This window comes from Glycine soja, chromosome 2, assembly GCF_004193775.1.
Source record: "Glycine soja cultivar W05 chromosome 2, ASM419377v2, whole genome shotgun sequence".
Classification (NCBI taxonomy): domain Eukaryota; kingdom Viridiplantae; phylum Streptophyta; class Magnoliopsida; order Fabales; family Fabaceae; genus Glycine; species Glycine soja.
Genome location: NC_041003.1, coordinates 28,791,123 through 28,806,791, shown reverse-complemented (window position 1 = coordinate 28,806,791; position 15,669 = coordinate 28,791,123). Strand labels below are relative to the sequence as shown.

Sequence of the window (15,669 nt, the reverse complement as noted above, 5' to 3'; positions counted from 1 at the left end):
AGGCAAAATTAGACTCACTTCCTAAAGTAAATGATTTTTGGACTTGTAGTCTATACACCTGAAGATGTAAAAAAATAATTATGTTTTTGAACATGTAGTTCATTCACCTGAAAATGAAAAACTAGTTAGATTTTTGAACATGTAATACATATACTTGAAGACATAAAATTAGTTAGGTTTTTGGACTTGCAGTACATATACTTGAAGATGTAAAATCTATTACATTTTTGGACTTGTTGGTTATACACTTGAAGATGTTAAACTAGTTGGATTCAAATAGATTTTTGTGCAAAAACAAACTAAGAATGGTAAAATTGAGAGATAGGAAATATGACTTGACATTAATTTTGAAGACACATATTCACTTGTAGTGGATGTGTGTACTTTTGATACTTAATCACTCTAGTAGCACATGAAAGGTTTAGTGTACTTCTAATGGATGTTGTTACAACTTAATTATATGAATCTCTTGATAATGAAATATGCATGAAACTTCCTGAAGGATATAATTTTCCCAATAATGCATATTCTCAAGAAGAATACTTTCTATGGACTAAAGCAATCAAGTCAAATATGGTATAAATGACTTAGTAAATACTTGCTAAAGGAAGGATATAAAAATGATCCAATTTGTCCATGTATTTTCATGAAAATTTGAAAATGGATTTTGCATAATTGTTGTTTATGTAAATAACATAAATATCAATGGAACTCCTAAAGAGTTTTCAAAAACTATAGATTGCTTAAAGAAAAAGTTTAAGATGAAATACTTATGAAGGATAAAATTTTGCTTGAGATTATAAAGATACTTAAAAGGTTTTATATGGATAAATCGCATCTGTTGCATACTCCAATGATTCTAAGGTCTTTAGATCTAGACAGAAATCCTTTTAGACCTGAAGAAAAGGATGAAGAGCTACTTGGTCCTGAAGTAACATTTCTTAGCATTATAAGAGCAATATTGTATCTTGCTAATTATGCATTACTTGATATAGAATTTGTTGTCAATTCATTAGCAAGATGTAGTTCTTCACCCATACAAATATATTAAAATGGAGTGAAACATATACTTTGTTATCTTAGATGAATAATGAATATTGACTTATTTTAGTCAAAATTTTCATGTCAGGTCTAATTTGTTATGCATATGCAGGTTATTTTTAGATCCTCACAATGATATATCACATACATGATATTTGTTTACATGTGGTGGTACAACCATTTCATGGTGCTATGTGAAACAAACCATAACCGCAACATCATGTAATCATGCAAAAATTTTAGCTTTACATGAGGCAAGTCACAATTCATTTGGTTGAGATCTGTAATTCAACATGTGTGACAAACTTGTGGTTTATCTTAAGGAAAAATGACACCGACGATCATATATGAAGACAATGTTGCATGTATCTCTCAATTGAAAGAATGATACATTAAAGGAGATAGAACAAAGCATATTCTACCAAAATTCTTTTTCACTCATGATCTTCAAAAAATGGTGTCATATATGTTTAACAAGTTTGTTTGTGTGAGATTGAGCATATCTCTTTACAAAGTCATTACCAAGGAAGAATTTTGAGCAATTCATTCAATAGATTGGATTTTGTCGTCTTAAAGATGATTGTCAGCATGAGGGGGAGAAATAAACACGTTTTGTACTCTTTTTCCCTTTGTCATGGTTTTGTTACATTGAGTTTTCTTGATAAGGTTTTTAATGAGGCAGGTGATAACATATTGAATAATGATGTATTCTTTTTCGTTAACTAGATTTTTATCACACAGGGCTTTTCCTAGTAAGATTTTAACGAGACACATTCTTGAATAATGAACATTAAAGGGAGAGTATTATGAATAATCTTTTTGTGGATGTCATGTCTTCCTTTATCTTTTATTATTTATCTTTATTTGTATTTATCTTTTGTAACTTCCCATTTACCTTTTGTATCTATATATAGGCTACTCCTTTTGGAATGAATATATATAATTATCATTTTCTCTAAACTCTCTTCTTCTCTACTTTCTTTTGATTGTTCTCCTCCAAGTTATATTATATTTAACCCTACGCACATGCACGCACACAAAGACACATATATATATTCCAAAACATTTATTTGATACTATTAAACATTGCATTCACCAATAAAACATAACATATAAAGTTTATAAAATTATTTTAAAAAATAAAAATTCAAATTTAAACCTACACATAAGGCTTAAATATCTTTTAGATCCTTGTTGAATTTTTAGTTTTTGTTCTTAGTTCATGATAAATATTTTCATTATTTCGAATCCTTGATAATTTTTTTTTGCTTTAAGTCTATGCTATTAAGTACTTACATGTCTGATAATTTTTAAATTATTTGATGGGTTCTCATTTTCTGTCACTTAAAAACTATCAAAAAATTACTTTTTAGTATGAAAAATAAACTGAAAAACAAACTGCAAATCCAACAAAAATTGCTTACAAGCATCGAATCATGGTGTTTTAGAAGGTGTTGTGTTTGGTGGAAGAAATATATATATATTGAGACTTTCAATTGTCAAATGCTCTCTCAACAACTCTTGGGCAAAAAGAGAGAGATATTCCAAGAGAACTTCATTGTCAAATGCTCTCTCAACAACTCTTGGGCAAACACTTGCAAATCTATTGAGACTTCATTCAGGAACTTCAAATTGTATTATCCACTCTAAAAGAGAGAAATCTTTCTGTTCTTCTCAGAAAGTCAATTGTAATCAAGAGACTAGTTGTCTCTTGAATTGTGAGTTTCCTGAACACAAGGGAAAGGGATTCCTTGGGTGTTCAGAAGTTGTAAAAAGAATTTTTACAAAGATAGTGAAAAATCTCAAGTGGGTTGCTTGAGATGGATGTAAGGCACGGGAAGTGGCCGAACCAGTATAAATTGAGTTTGCATTTCTCTCTTCCCTTATTTCATTTATGTTATGGCAATCAATTATGTCTTGCATGTTTTAAAGAACATTATTAAATTGATTGCTGCTTCGTCTTCTGCATTTTGAGCCTATCATTTAGTAGAAGGGGGTTAAAAGTTTGTTAGTGGAAAATTTTGAAACTTGATTCACCCCCTCTTAAGTTATTGATGCCACATGTCTAACATGAATCTTATTAATCATGATTCTTCAAAATACTTAAATCTATTTATTCGATCATAAATATTTAAGAATATTTATAGAGTATATAAGTTCTTAGAAATAATAAATAAGTAAAGTAGTATTTTTCTCAGAAATTTTAATTATTTGTCACATTAAATGATCTAATAATAATCGAAGTAATATTTTTGTAACGCCCCAATTTATTATACTGAAAAATTGTATAAACTTTTTTTTTAAAGAAAACTCAATCTATAAATATCGTTTTCTAAATCATATATACATTTTCATCTTTCTCTAAACATGCCATCACTTAAAACCTTGTAAGTTTATTCTTAATAAAAACTCGTATGTCCTTTGTAAGGAAACTTCCATTAACTAAATATTATTAATTGAGAAACAATTTCATTTACCAAATACTCTATTTTCAAGGAATCATTAAAACATAGTAACTCTAAATGAACCTTCTCAAATCCTCCTTTAACAAATATATTTCCAAAATACATAAATTTCAAAACCATTAGAATTACAACAAATCTCAATTGAACATCCTCAATTACATCATTAAATAGTTTTATTCTAGAAACAAATATTGTTTTAGATCTCTAAAATCAACTTGCACAATATGTTTGGGTTGCATACAAGAGACTAACACACCATAAAATGAAAGCCTAGTTTACTCTCTTTCATATACAAGAAAAGACTAGGGCTCAGAGTACTAACCCACAAAACATAACCGGTGCTTGACATAATCAATCCATTTCCTCCTCGATAATCAAACTGCATCATCGAGTCCATTAGAAAAAATATGGGGCATATGGGTGAATCTATTCTCTCATGAACAAGCAAGCAAATATGACCCGAAGGTCTAACAATCTATTCCAAAATATCAAAACTATAATGACCCACTGCCACTACATGAAATTGTGAACTATCTCAATTGGAAGACTTTATTTTAATTTCTTTAAAACCCTTTAATTAATTTAATTATGAAAATACCTGTAAACTTTTCACATTTCAGAGACCAAAAGCTAAAATGCAAGATATCAAGATAAAACATCATGTGATATATATACACAACTAAAAATACCATGAGCCCTATGACACTCTAACATAACATGAACTTATACAAGTTGATAGAGACTCAAATCTCCTCAAAACAAGCATATAGACATGACAACCCTATGAAGATAAACTTCTTAGACTCTGAGTCGATCAACACTAAACATAACACTGAAAAAGGAAACAAGAAATGGAAATCACATCTTCACATCCAGGTACGCTTATCCATGAAGTCTCCAAAAGACACGGGGCCATCCCTGCTCCCCACTTATATCAAATGTGGGATCATCACAAACATGAACCACGTGTACAATGACGCATAGGTAAGCTTACAAAAAGTAAGCATAATAAAAGGGATATAACTTAACAATTAAAGCATGACCCACCATCATCACATATTTAACATAACATGTAGAAATCATATATAAAACATAAGTCTTAGAATTTTCAAAACAGGACATCTCATAATAATCACCAATTCATCAACCATTACATAAAGGTTCAACCATTATATACCATCGTCATCATTAGACTATCAATCATCAAACATCACAGTATTTTCATGACTCATCAAGTACCACATCATTCTCAAGTCACAATTATCAATGCACATGTCTATCTATCATGTTATGTCATGCTAATTCTTTACTCTCGAAAAATTTCACCTTTTGAGCGATTAATCCAAGCACATTCCTTAACATAGTCGCACTCTATGATCTGACCATTTAGGAAGTGTGATTTTATCGAAAATGGATGAAGTGGATCGTGACTTATCTCAATAAGACTTGCAAAGACCTTAAACTATTTACAAATTAGCCCACCCATTCATTCTATAGGCTAAACTTACGTGCTTATGCACATGCAATGCCATTCATCAATGCATGTATGTTATGACCATTCAAATCAAGCACCATATCTCATCATCAATACATTCATCCACATCATGATTAATTCATCATTCATGTCATTATCAACAATCATGAACTCTCACCTAGTTCATCAAACATCATGAGACTTTTCACAACACAAGTTCTCATAATCAAACACCAATCTTGTCATATGAATGTCAATTACATGAGAATAACAAGATTTCAACTCAATTCACCTTATTAAACAATATTCATTAAGATTTCAAAACATCATATTTTTCTCAATGTCACGTTACATACAACATCATCTCATCAACATCCACATCTCATATAGCATCATCTCATTCATTAAGCTTTCAACTTGAATAAAGAACTACTACAAGGTCCCATGAGCAAAGGAATTCAAGGTCTCAAGCTCTCCTAAGGAGGGTTTTCTTGGAGAGGAAGAAGAGAGTGAAACGAGATGGTTTTGTGTTTTGGTTCGGCTTTTAGTCAATAAAAAGACGAGTGTATGACGCTTCCCTTTCTCTTTGTTTGCATCTCAGTCTAAATACTCTAAAACTTACTATTCACACCCCAAACACGATTTTTCACATCTGTAAACATAATCATACGTACAAGCACCACATCGTCATCTCATTATTAATTAATTAATTAATTAATTTATGGTACTTAAATTAAATTTAATTACTCTTGCAATCTAATTGAAACCACTTAATCAAACATTATGAAAAACATAATGTTACAAAAACAATCTTACTTAGGATCACACATAACATACACAACCACTACATTTGGTTTACTAACAACCAACTCTCTTGCTGTAACCTATTCTATGTGTCTATAACAAATTTTTCTTTATCTTGGGCCCAACCTGCCATTAAGCTTCTCCCAATTTAATGATCTTACAAAGCTTTCATAGATGATGATTAGGAGTTCACATTTCGCCTGATACAAGTGATGCTCTTTTCCCAACCATGGATATGGCTTTGCTCGAGTCAAAAGTGTTGAGTGAGGCCTGTGAGTCCCCCACACTAACTAGATCCACTGTCCTTGGTCGGGTTATCACCACTCTTTATTCCCTTAGGTTTCATTAAAACATACAGACCATCCCCCGATGTATCCAATGTGATTCATCTATCCTTTCTAAACGGTTCCTCACACTTTCTCACAGTGTATAGATTCATTGTCCTCGATTGTTGGTTACGTGGTACATGCAAACAACCGTCGGAGGACAATGCCATAATTGAGTATAGAGTCATCCTCTACTTCAAGCATAATCTATCTCTCAAGCCTTGCCTCACACTCATCATGGACTTACATCCGCTTCTTGTTCCGTTGTCCTTTCCTTTCTTTTTGCATGTCCTTGTTGTATACATCGCCCTTGTTAGGTCTTTGACTTTGCAAGTCGTCACCCCACATAAAACAAGAGGAAATAACATTGACTATTTTCACTCCCTTAGGTACCATTACTATGGTTCCTCAAGTGGACAAGTCCACTTCTCACACAAACAAACTAGTCAATATCACTACCATGAAAGCAGTTCATAAACATAAACTTTCTACAATACCGAAGGTTGGACACCCTCATACGTACCCAAACCAAAGCACAAATAAGATTACAATATTTCATCACCACATATCATCACAATGGAACAATGTATAACATAAACCATGAGAAAAATTCATATCCACAACATATTTAGAATTACTTACATTCAGGTCACCGAACTTAAGTGTCACATTGCACACACATTGATATCAATTTCTCCTATACATTTCCATTCTCAAGCTATTTTTCAAAATACATATTTTCCAAAACATCAAATAAATGATAATTCAATAATAACGATCCTATTCTTAGGATAGAATCTCAGCATTCATCAACACAAGTAATAAATTCTATCATAAGAGCTATTATACTAATAAAAGAATCAATATGCTATTTATTATAGTTTCCAACATTAAATTCTAGAAATAGCAAATTAGCTCAGAAATTAATGAAACTTGGTAGGACCACTCCACATATGCTATAATCCAATATAAAATTCCTCATGCCATTTTCCATACAAATAATATTTATTTATATTTAATTCTCAAATCTGTATAGGCACAAAATCACAATTTCTCATTTTTCTAAAATATCAGTTCTTATCCCTTTCTTACGAAACTTAACCGTCATCATCCTCAACATGTTTTTTTTCATGTTAATCATAACATATAAATTCCAGGGGTCCAAATCAAACCAAAAATATTTTATCATAATTGTTTTCCGTGACTTGCCAGCACTTTCAGAAATTAACTTTTATATAGGTAAAAATAGTAAACTAATTTTCCAAATTTCCATAAAAATTACACATGCTTCTCAAGGTATAGAGATCCATAGAAAATAATAAAACCACAGTTTTTACACCAAAAACTAATTTCCTCTAATTAAAGTCAAATTTTGAGAATGTCCGATTTATCAACTTTTCAATTATGTAAAATACTTTCACACACAATTAGGATTAGACAATTTTTATGGACACTCCCTTGTGTCACACCATACTATATTTAAAACAGATAATCAAATGAAAATTTACAAAATAATAAAAAATAAAAAATCATCTCAAGATAAAACATCATTTTCGCAATAAAAATTAAATAAAATAGTTGTAATGCGAAAAAATGACTGAATTATTTTTAATGGTTCTAGAGAGCATGAGAATCTTAGGGCAAGTCCTACTCTTCGAAAATTGTGCTTCAAAAGAATAATAAAATTTGACATTCATCTCAGTCCAAAATTACAAAATGATGTAGTTTCACACTTTCATCAATATAGAAATCATTTTTATGGCTCAATGAGCTTCCCCAACACCCACAATCCCAATTTCAGCCCCAACACAACATTATTCATAAGAAAAGATAGAAACCCCCATACCTTGAGCAAAGAGAGAAAGATGAAGAGAAAATGGAAGCAGAATGACTTAGAACCTTGAAATCTTCCTCCATTGGCCTCCTTCTCTCACTGGAATCACAAAAAATCTTCTCCCTATCTCTTTCTCTTTCTCTCTAAGAATTTCAGCTGAGCATAGAAGTTGGGAGACTCACTGTAGCTTTTATAATGGGTCTCCAAACCCTAAGGACCAAGTAGCAATGTTCTAAAATGTGATAGTTTCTATCGATTTTTAATTATTTACAAAATGACCCCTTTTTCTAATTTTTGACCCAAAATGCAAATATTTTTTTTCAACGCCACATTCTTCTGATCTAATTAAATTAGCCTTTGACAAATTATTTTTTTAACAAATCACTCTAGAATCGATTTCTAGGCAATCTTCTAACTTAGACAAATAAATAAAGAAATAAGCATGTTAAACACGTCAATTTATTTTTAACCACTATAAACAGATGTATGTTTTACCATCTAAATAAATGCACAAGAAAAATAATTAAATACAATTATTCCATTAAAAGCTACTGCACCCTCACAGTTAAGCTTTAGGATGTGTTTGAATTTCCAGTGAGAAGGTTTGAAAGTATGTCTGAACTTCGAAAGTAAAATTTTGTCTTAAAATTTGGTTTTGGAGAAACAACACTTAGTGATATTTTACAGTAAACTTAAGATTGACTTAAAATTAAGTTTATAAATTTTAATCCAAACATGCACTTAGTTGTTCAAAATGTGGAACACTCATAAATAAGTTGTTGATATGAGTGGTATTAACCTCGATTTCTTAAACAAAATTTTTGTTGAAGGTTTGTTGATAAAAAAACATGATTAAAAAGAGAAATTTTATTAAAGATAGCCAATTAAATTCTTGGATGCATATTAGTATTGACAAAATGGATAGATACTTGTACTAATTATGTCATGATGACGAAAATGAGAAGCTAGAATGCTAGAGATGTAAAAACTAGACAAGACTTTTGAGAAGTTGAGCTAATGAATTTGGCATATCGGGCTCGAATTTCTTTGATGTGTTATGATATTCATAGATTCTATTTTAGGGTGGATTGAGATGGAAATAAGAGATAGATGAGAAGAAGAAAAAAAGGTAGAAAGAGAAAGTAATAAATATGATACATGATGTTATAATAAAGAAAGAAAGAGATAAAGAGAAAAATTAGATGAAAGTGAGATTGTTGAAGATTTACTTTTGTAACTGCATAATATTTTATTTTTCAATTTTTAAAATAGGATTTAGTAAATAAGTTGATTTCCTATATTTTAGGAATAAGGCAGTTTTAATGGATTAGCATAGTCAAATAAGTGGTTCCTATCTTTAAGGAGCAAGTTAGTTTTAATATTCTGTTTTGCTAATATCTTGTTATCTAATTAGTTTATCTTTTGTTATTTATTGTATCGCTGCTGAGAACAATTTGAATTAGAATAGAATAATTCTATTTCCTCTGCATACATATTGTCTCTCTTCTCTCCTCTGTTTTTTATAATTTCCTCCACAAAATCAACAATTGGTATCGAGAGCCTTATTCTTACGGGACTTGTACCATGGAAGGTGAAGCAAGTTTTTCCCACATAACTCTTCCAATCTTTGATGGAGAGAATTATGATCTTTGGGAAGTGAAAATGCAATCCTACATGGAGTCTTTGGATTTGTGGGATGCTGTGGAAGAGGATTATGAAATATATCCACTGCCTGAAAATCCCACCATGGCCCAAATTAAAAATCACAAGGAAAGAAAGATGAAGAAGGCAAAGGCGAGTTCATGTTTGTTCACTGGTGTTTCACAAATGATATTCATCAAAATCATGACTCTTAAATCACCCAAAGAAATTTGGGATTATCTGAAAGAGGAATACAATGGAGATGATAGAATACGAAACATGCAAGTGCTGAATTTAAGGAGAGAATTTGAGTTTCAAAGGATGGAAGAGTCAGAGACAATCAAAGAATACTCAAACAAATTGTTGGGTATTGCCAACAAGATAAAGTTGTTGGGAAGTGATTTTGCTGATTCGAGAATTGTAGAGAAAATTTTGGTAACGGTGCCGGAGAGGTATGAAGCATCTATAGCTTCATTGGAGAACACAAAGGATCTGTCGAAAATCACATTGGCAGAAGTGCTACATGCCCTGCAAGCTCAATAGTAGCGAAGGTTGATGAGGCAAGATCGTGTTGTCGAAGGTGCTTTGCCCGCCAAACATCATGAAGTTGATGAAAGCAAAAAGGATTTTTTCAAGAAGAATCAACCAGCAAGAAGTGAAAATAGTGCAAACAACCAAAACAAAGGTAAGGATAAAAAGAAAAATTATCCACCTTGTCAGCATTGTGGCAAAAAAGGTCATGCACCTTTCAGATGTTGGAGGAGACCAGATGCAAAATGTAACAAGTGCAACCAGATAGGACATGAAGCGGTGATCTGCCCCAACAAAAATCACCATGATGAGGGAGCTCAAATTGCTAATCAAGAAGAAGAGGACCAACTGTTTGTGGCCACATGCTTCTTGAGTAGTGAATCAAGTGAAAGTTGGTTGATTGATAGTGGTTGTACGAACCACATGACATATGATAAGACTTTATTCAAAGATTTGAAGCCAACTAGTGTCTCAAAGGTTAGAATTGGGAATAGTGGCTATATTCCAGTAAAAGGAAAAGGAACTGTTGCAATTTCAACGTGTTCAGGTATCAAATTAATATCAGATGTTCTTTATGTACCTAACATTGACCAAAACTTGCTAAGCGTAGGTCAGTTGATTAAAAAGGGATTTAAAGTTTCCTTTGAACATCAACATTGCTTTATCTATGACAATTTTGGCCGAGAAGTTCTAAGGGTTAAAATGAAAGGTAAAAGCTTCTCATTTGATCCAGCAGAGGAGGAGCATACAACCTATTTCACTCAAGTCACACCCACGGAATTCAAGCACAAGAGACTTGATCATTGCCATCTTGAAAGAATGCTAAACATGAAAAAAAGGAAATATGCAAAAGAAAATTTGAAGAAGTTTCAAATGGAGGAATGCAAATCTGTTAGCACACCAATGAATCAAAAGGAGAAGTTCAGCAAGGAAGAAGGTGTTGATATCATTGATGAAAGATATTATAGGAGCTTGATTGGATGTCTAATGTATCTCACTACAACAAGACCAAACATTCTATTTTCTCAAAAGAATAAAATTGGAATTTTTGTTGACAATCAAGTAGCCATTGCTATTGCAAACAATCCCGTGTGTCATGGGAAGACTAAACATTTCAACATCAAAGTTTATTATTTGATAAAGATGCAACAAAGTGGAGAAGTGAACTTGATTTACTGCAAGTCTAAAGATCAACTGGCTGACATGTTTACAAAATCACTACCTATCAACAAACTTGAACTCAAAGAATTGGAGTTTGCAGTTCCAAAAGCAAGGACGAGTGTTGAAGATTTACTTTTGTAACTGCATAATATTTTATTTTTCAGTTTTTGAAATAGGATTTAGTAAATAAGTTGATTTCCTATATTTTAGGAGTAAGACAGTTTTAATGGATTAGCCTAGTCAAATAAGTGGTTCCTATCTTTAAGGAGCAAGTTAGTTTTAATATTCTGTTTTGCTAATATCTTGTTATCTAGTTAGTTTATTTTTTGTTATTTATTGTATCGCTGTTGAGAACAATTTGAATTAGAATAAAATAATTCTATTTCCTCTGCATACGTATTGTCTCTCTTCTTTCCTCTGTTTTTTATAATTTCCTCCACAAAAACAACAGAGATAAAAGTTAAAGTAATCGGAGCTAGGATTTGTACCTTCAGAAACGAACTCACTGCGACTCCTTCGTATAACATCCAAGGTTAACACAAATATCATACTCCAGTTATGTAGGATAGGATACTGACTATTCAAATTTGTCGTTAGCCACGTTAACATGTTCTGATCGAAGAACCCAGGAGCATTAAATACTTGAATGAGACCCTCGTCCCTCTCTGTGCAGCCTCTCTATGTATGTGTCAATGATTCATTATGCACTTCAAAGTTCACACTTCACACAATGGGCATCGCAAATCTGCTGTAAGATGGCGCGAAAAGCGTGCTTGCAATTTTTCAAGCAAATTAAACCTTAAATCAAATAGAAAGACCCTAGATAGAATTGACATCTTATATGCATAAATATATTTTTTCCTCTTCTTCCATGCCACATTATGCTCCTTTCAATGCTCTAGGATGTCAATCAAGATATAATCAGTTTGTATAAACTTAAAAAAGTAATTTAAGATTTAAAAAAAAACAAAAATGAATTTATAAGTACGTAGATAGAATTTGTTTTGTTAAAAAAATTAAAAACTAATTTTTTAGGAAAAAGTATATAAACACATAAAAAAAAAGAATAAAATTGCTCATTCTATTACAATTTTTTTTAAATAAGTTTAAACAGGCCATAAAACCCTTTCATACTAGTCACAAACGTCTGTGAAAGATACACCGTTTGCATTGCATACGACAGGAGAGTCGCAAAAATGGACATGGTTAATGTAAGTCTTCTCGCCATGAATAAATTACGATTTAGGCTTTCAACTGTTCAAATGCTGATTGACTTCATCAAGCACTTCATGAAATCTTTCACTATTCACAAGGTTAAAATAATTGTTTTATTAGTTTCAAATTTTTAAAAATCAAATATCTTAAAAATAATATAAAACTTTATAATATAGTAGTTGACAGAAAACATTAAAGAGAATGTAGAGCATTGCTAGCAGAAATATTTTAAACATTTCTAGAGACATTGTACGCAATTGATTAAGTTGTTGTTTAGTACCTTGTGGGGGGTTCTAAGTGTATAGAAACGAAAATTGTTGGTTACTATTGACTGTCGTTTGTTGTTGAGTACCTCGTGGGAGGTTTAAGAATAGGAAATTGAAATTCATTTATTACTATGGAACGTTGTTGTTTTACATGCATCCATGTATGAGTCATTGAGGGACACTAGAATAGCGTTGGGAAAGCTAACGAAGGTACCTTTTGGTATTAATGCGCAAATCCATGAGGTCGAGACTTTTATAAATTAAACATCCATCTGTATGTATGTAAACATACATGCATTATATGTATGTATGCTTGTAGAGTATGATAACCATAGCAAATTATAACTCTTATTTGTGGAAACCTTCTCTTATGAAAGAAGCATGAAGTGATTAAAGACAACTTTCAAGAGCTCCAGCGAGATAAGAAAATTGGATGATTAAAGGAATGACTAAACTATGATGAGAAGAAGGTATTACAAATATAAAAAAATTCGTGTTGCTAGAGGACAAGATTAAAAGAATACTGGACTAGAAGAGCAAGGTTTGCCATATGGGGCATGAAAAGTCGTTCACGAAACATTCAAAATAAGCACAATCATTGAGAAGCGTGGCTGAAGATGTTTTGGTGAGTAATGGCCGCAAAGAATTGCTTCTTGCTTCCTGCTTTATGTCTCTATCACACATCAAGACAAAAGCACGTTGTTTCCATTTGAATAGCTAGCGGCTATTTAAAATAGTTTCTAAAGCTTCAAAGTTGCAAAATTGAATCATATATAAAGAAAAGAAATTTAACAAATAACATTTGAATATGTTGCATTCCGACTTACAGAACAATACCCTACTCTGCTCATCACCGTACTCTTCTTTCTAAACTAGTACTTAGCAGAATACTTGTAGGTTTGTGCTAAGCTTTATATTGTTTATCATATCCACCCTTTTAGTGTTGTCCAAGAGAAAGTCAAACACACCTCTATTATGCTCTATGTTGTACCCTAGATTAATTCAAGAGATAATCTTAGGTGAGGTAGCAAGTTATGCTAATTTATGTGTTTTGTTTAGAGTTTAATTAGCTTGGAGTGGCTAGTATGGAAGTAAGAGTACTACTTGTACTTTATAGCGTGGAGAAGCTAATGTAAATAGCACTTGTGCTTGTATCAAATCTTAGTGATAAAATAGTTGATATGGTTGGACAAATGAAAATGGTTGGGCGAACCAATATAAAGCAAATAATGTAAAACTTCTTTTTTCTCAACTTTGTTGACTTTGATTACCTTGCTCAATCTTTTTCTTAACTAACATTATCAGATAAAGTTCAATTAGCTTCTGCTTGCAAACAAACTTTGAATACATATATTGAAGAAAAGTAGTTGTACATAAAAGCTAAATGCTAAACTTTTTTTTGTTTAGAACTAAGGTTACTTTCTTTGACCCTATATACTTTTCTTAAAATATTAGTACTTAATTAGAGTGACCCTTCTTTACAATAAAGTAAATTTGAAAGAAATACAATTCACCTCTATAGTGTGCTTTTGCCACCTACATTGATTGATGTTTGAAGGGGGTCCACCTTAGAATGTCTCCCAGATAAGAGGACTCAAGAACCCTTTGACCAATGTATCTTGGACCATTAGCCACACATCACCACCCACAATGTCTCATCAAGTTTTAGGTGAAAAAGAAAAGGAATCAACCAATTGGGCCTGGAGCTTTTATTTTGTTGAACTCATAGCAACCCTAGAGCATGACTAAACGAGAAACACAACCATCCTGGAGCTTTTATTTTGTGGACACAGTTTCTTGGTCCTAAAAAATTCTTGAAAATACTCCAACGACTCATCCTTTAACCTGTTATCATCATCAAGGCATTCCATCAAAGAGAGTCACAACATTAATGAGATATCTGCAATTACTTAGTACTGAAGAAACTGGTGCTGCAAAGTTTAAAACCTCAAAATCATACTTCTCAAAGGTTGACCAAGGAAAGAATATCAACTTATTTTAATATGCATTATGCATACCCTTCATTCTAGCCTAAAGACAATGTTCCTTCTGAAAACTCTATCAAAAAAGAATAAAAAATGAAAAGACACTTCCCTAGCTTCGTCTAAGCCATGCACAACACAAACACCCTTGTTGAAAGCATTAAACCCAGCAGAATAGTTAGCATGATATGAAGCCCAATTAAGTTGGAAAAATAGAATGGAACTAAGGTCCAAGAGTAACCTAGAGAAGTTCTCAACCATAGCTTTGGGAAAAAGAAGTTGAAAGCAGTGCATGACACATAGGCCATTATCCTATGGTTCCATGATTAACCAAGTTGCACCTATCTAACAAATTGACAAAACTACTAGACTCTGGCTAGAAAATTATAAGATGAAAGAATAATTCAATTAAATGATACAATTTTTTTTACAGTATTGGTAGAGAAACAAGATTATCCTGAACGAAGCTAATGGCAAGAGATGATGAATCAATCAACCAGAGTAACAGTACAACTACCCCTGGAGTATCCAATTTCCAAATGCCCCCAGAAATTAGTCCATATATATGCTATTTCAATGGCTACAACCTTGTAATAAATTTATTCCCAAACCAAAAGCATGGTCCATTAATTGAGCCAGAGTTTCCAAAATAACAAAAAGGGAAGGGTAGTGTTTCATGATAACCTTTCTTTGGTGTGACACGTGTCTTTTCTGTTGGAAGCTTCCCTAACATTTCAGGAGATAAAAGTCAATTAACTATTAAACACAATAATTTAGAAAAAGAAAATAGCTGAAAGGGTGTGACACCATCACCCACTTGCATTCCCACATTTTCTTCCCCTTGATCTTGATACATACTTTAGTCTGCAATATCATCATCACCCTTTCCACCACTGCTCCACGTGCTAATTTGCAACACTGTACTGCTA

General features: G+C 32.2%; 1 protein-coding gene and 1 long non-coding RNA gene across 2 annotated transcripts; one reads left to right on the top strand and one right to left on the bottom strand.

Annotated features, from left to right (window-relative positions):
* Positions 1-3,564: 3,564 nt before the first annotated feature.
* On the bottom strand, positions 3,565-8,096 carry LOC114371398. The gene is made up of 2 exons (XR_003658044.1): positions 7,957-8,096; positions 3,565-3,885 (listed from the first exon to the last, which is right to left on the bottom strand). It is a non-coding gene; the product is annotated as an uncharacterized LOC114371398 (long non-coding RNA).
* Positions 8,097-9,789: 1,693 nt separating this feature from the next.
* LOC114374542 lies at positions 9,790-10,128 on the top strand. The gene has a single exon (XM_028332203.1). It carries the CDS (start codon positions 9,790-9,792, stop codon positions 10,126-10,128), a length of 339 nt encoding a protein of 112 aa, XP_028188004.1.
* The last annotated feature ends 5,541 nt before the right edge of the window (positions 10,129-15,669 follow it).

Coding starts and splice junctions, on each gene's coding strand:
- LOC114374542 (XM_028332203.1), top strand. CDS start 9,790: ATGACTCTTAAATCACCCAAAGAAATTTGGGATTATCTGAAAGAGGAA.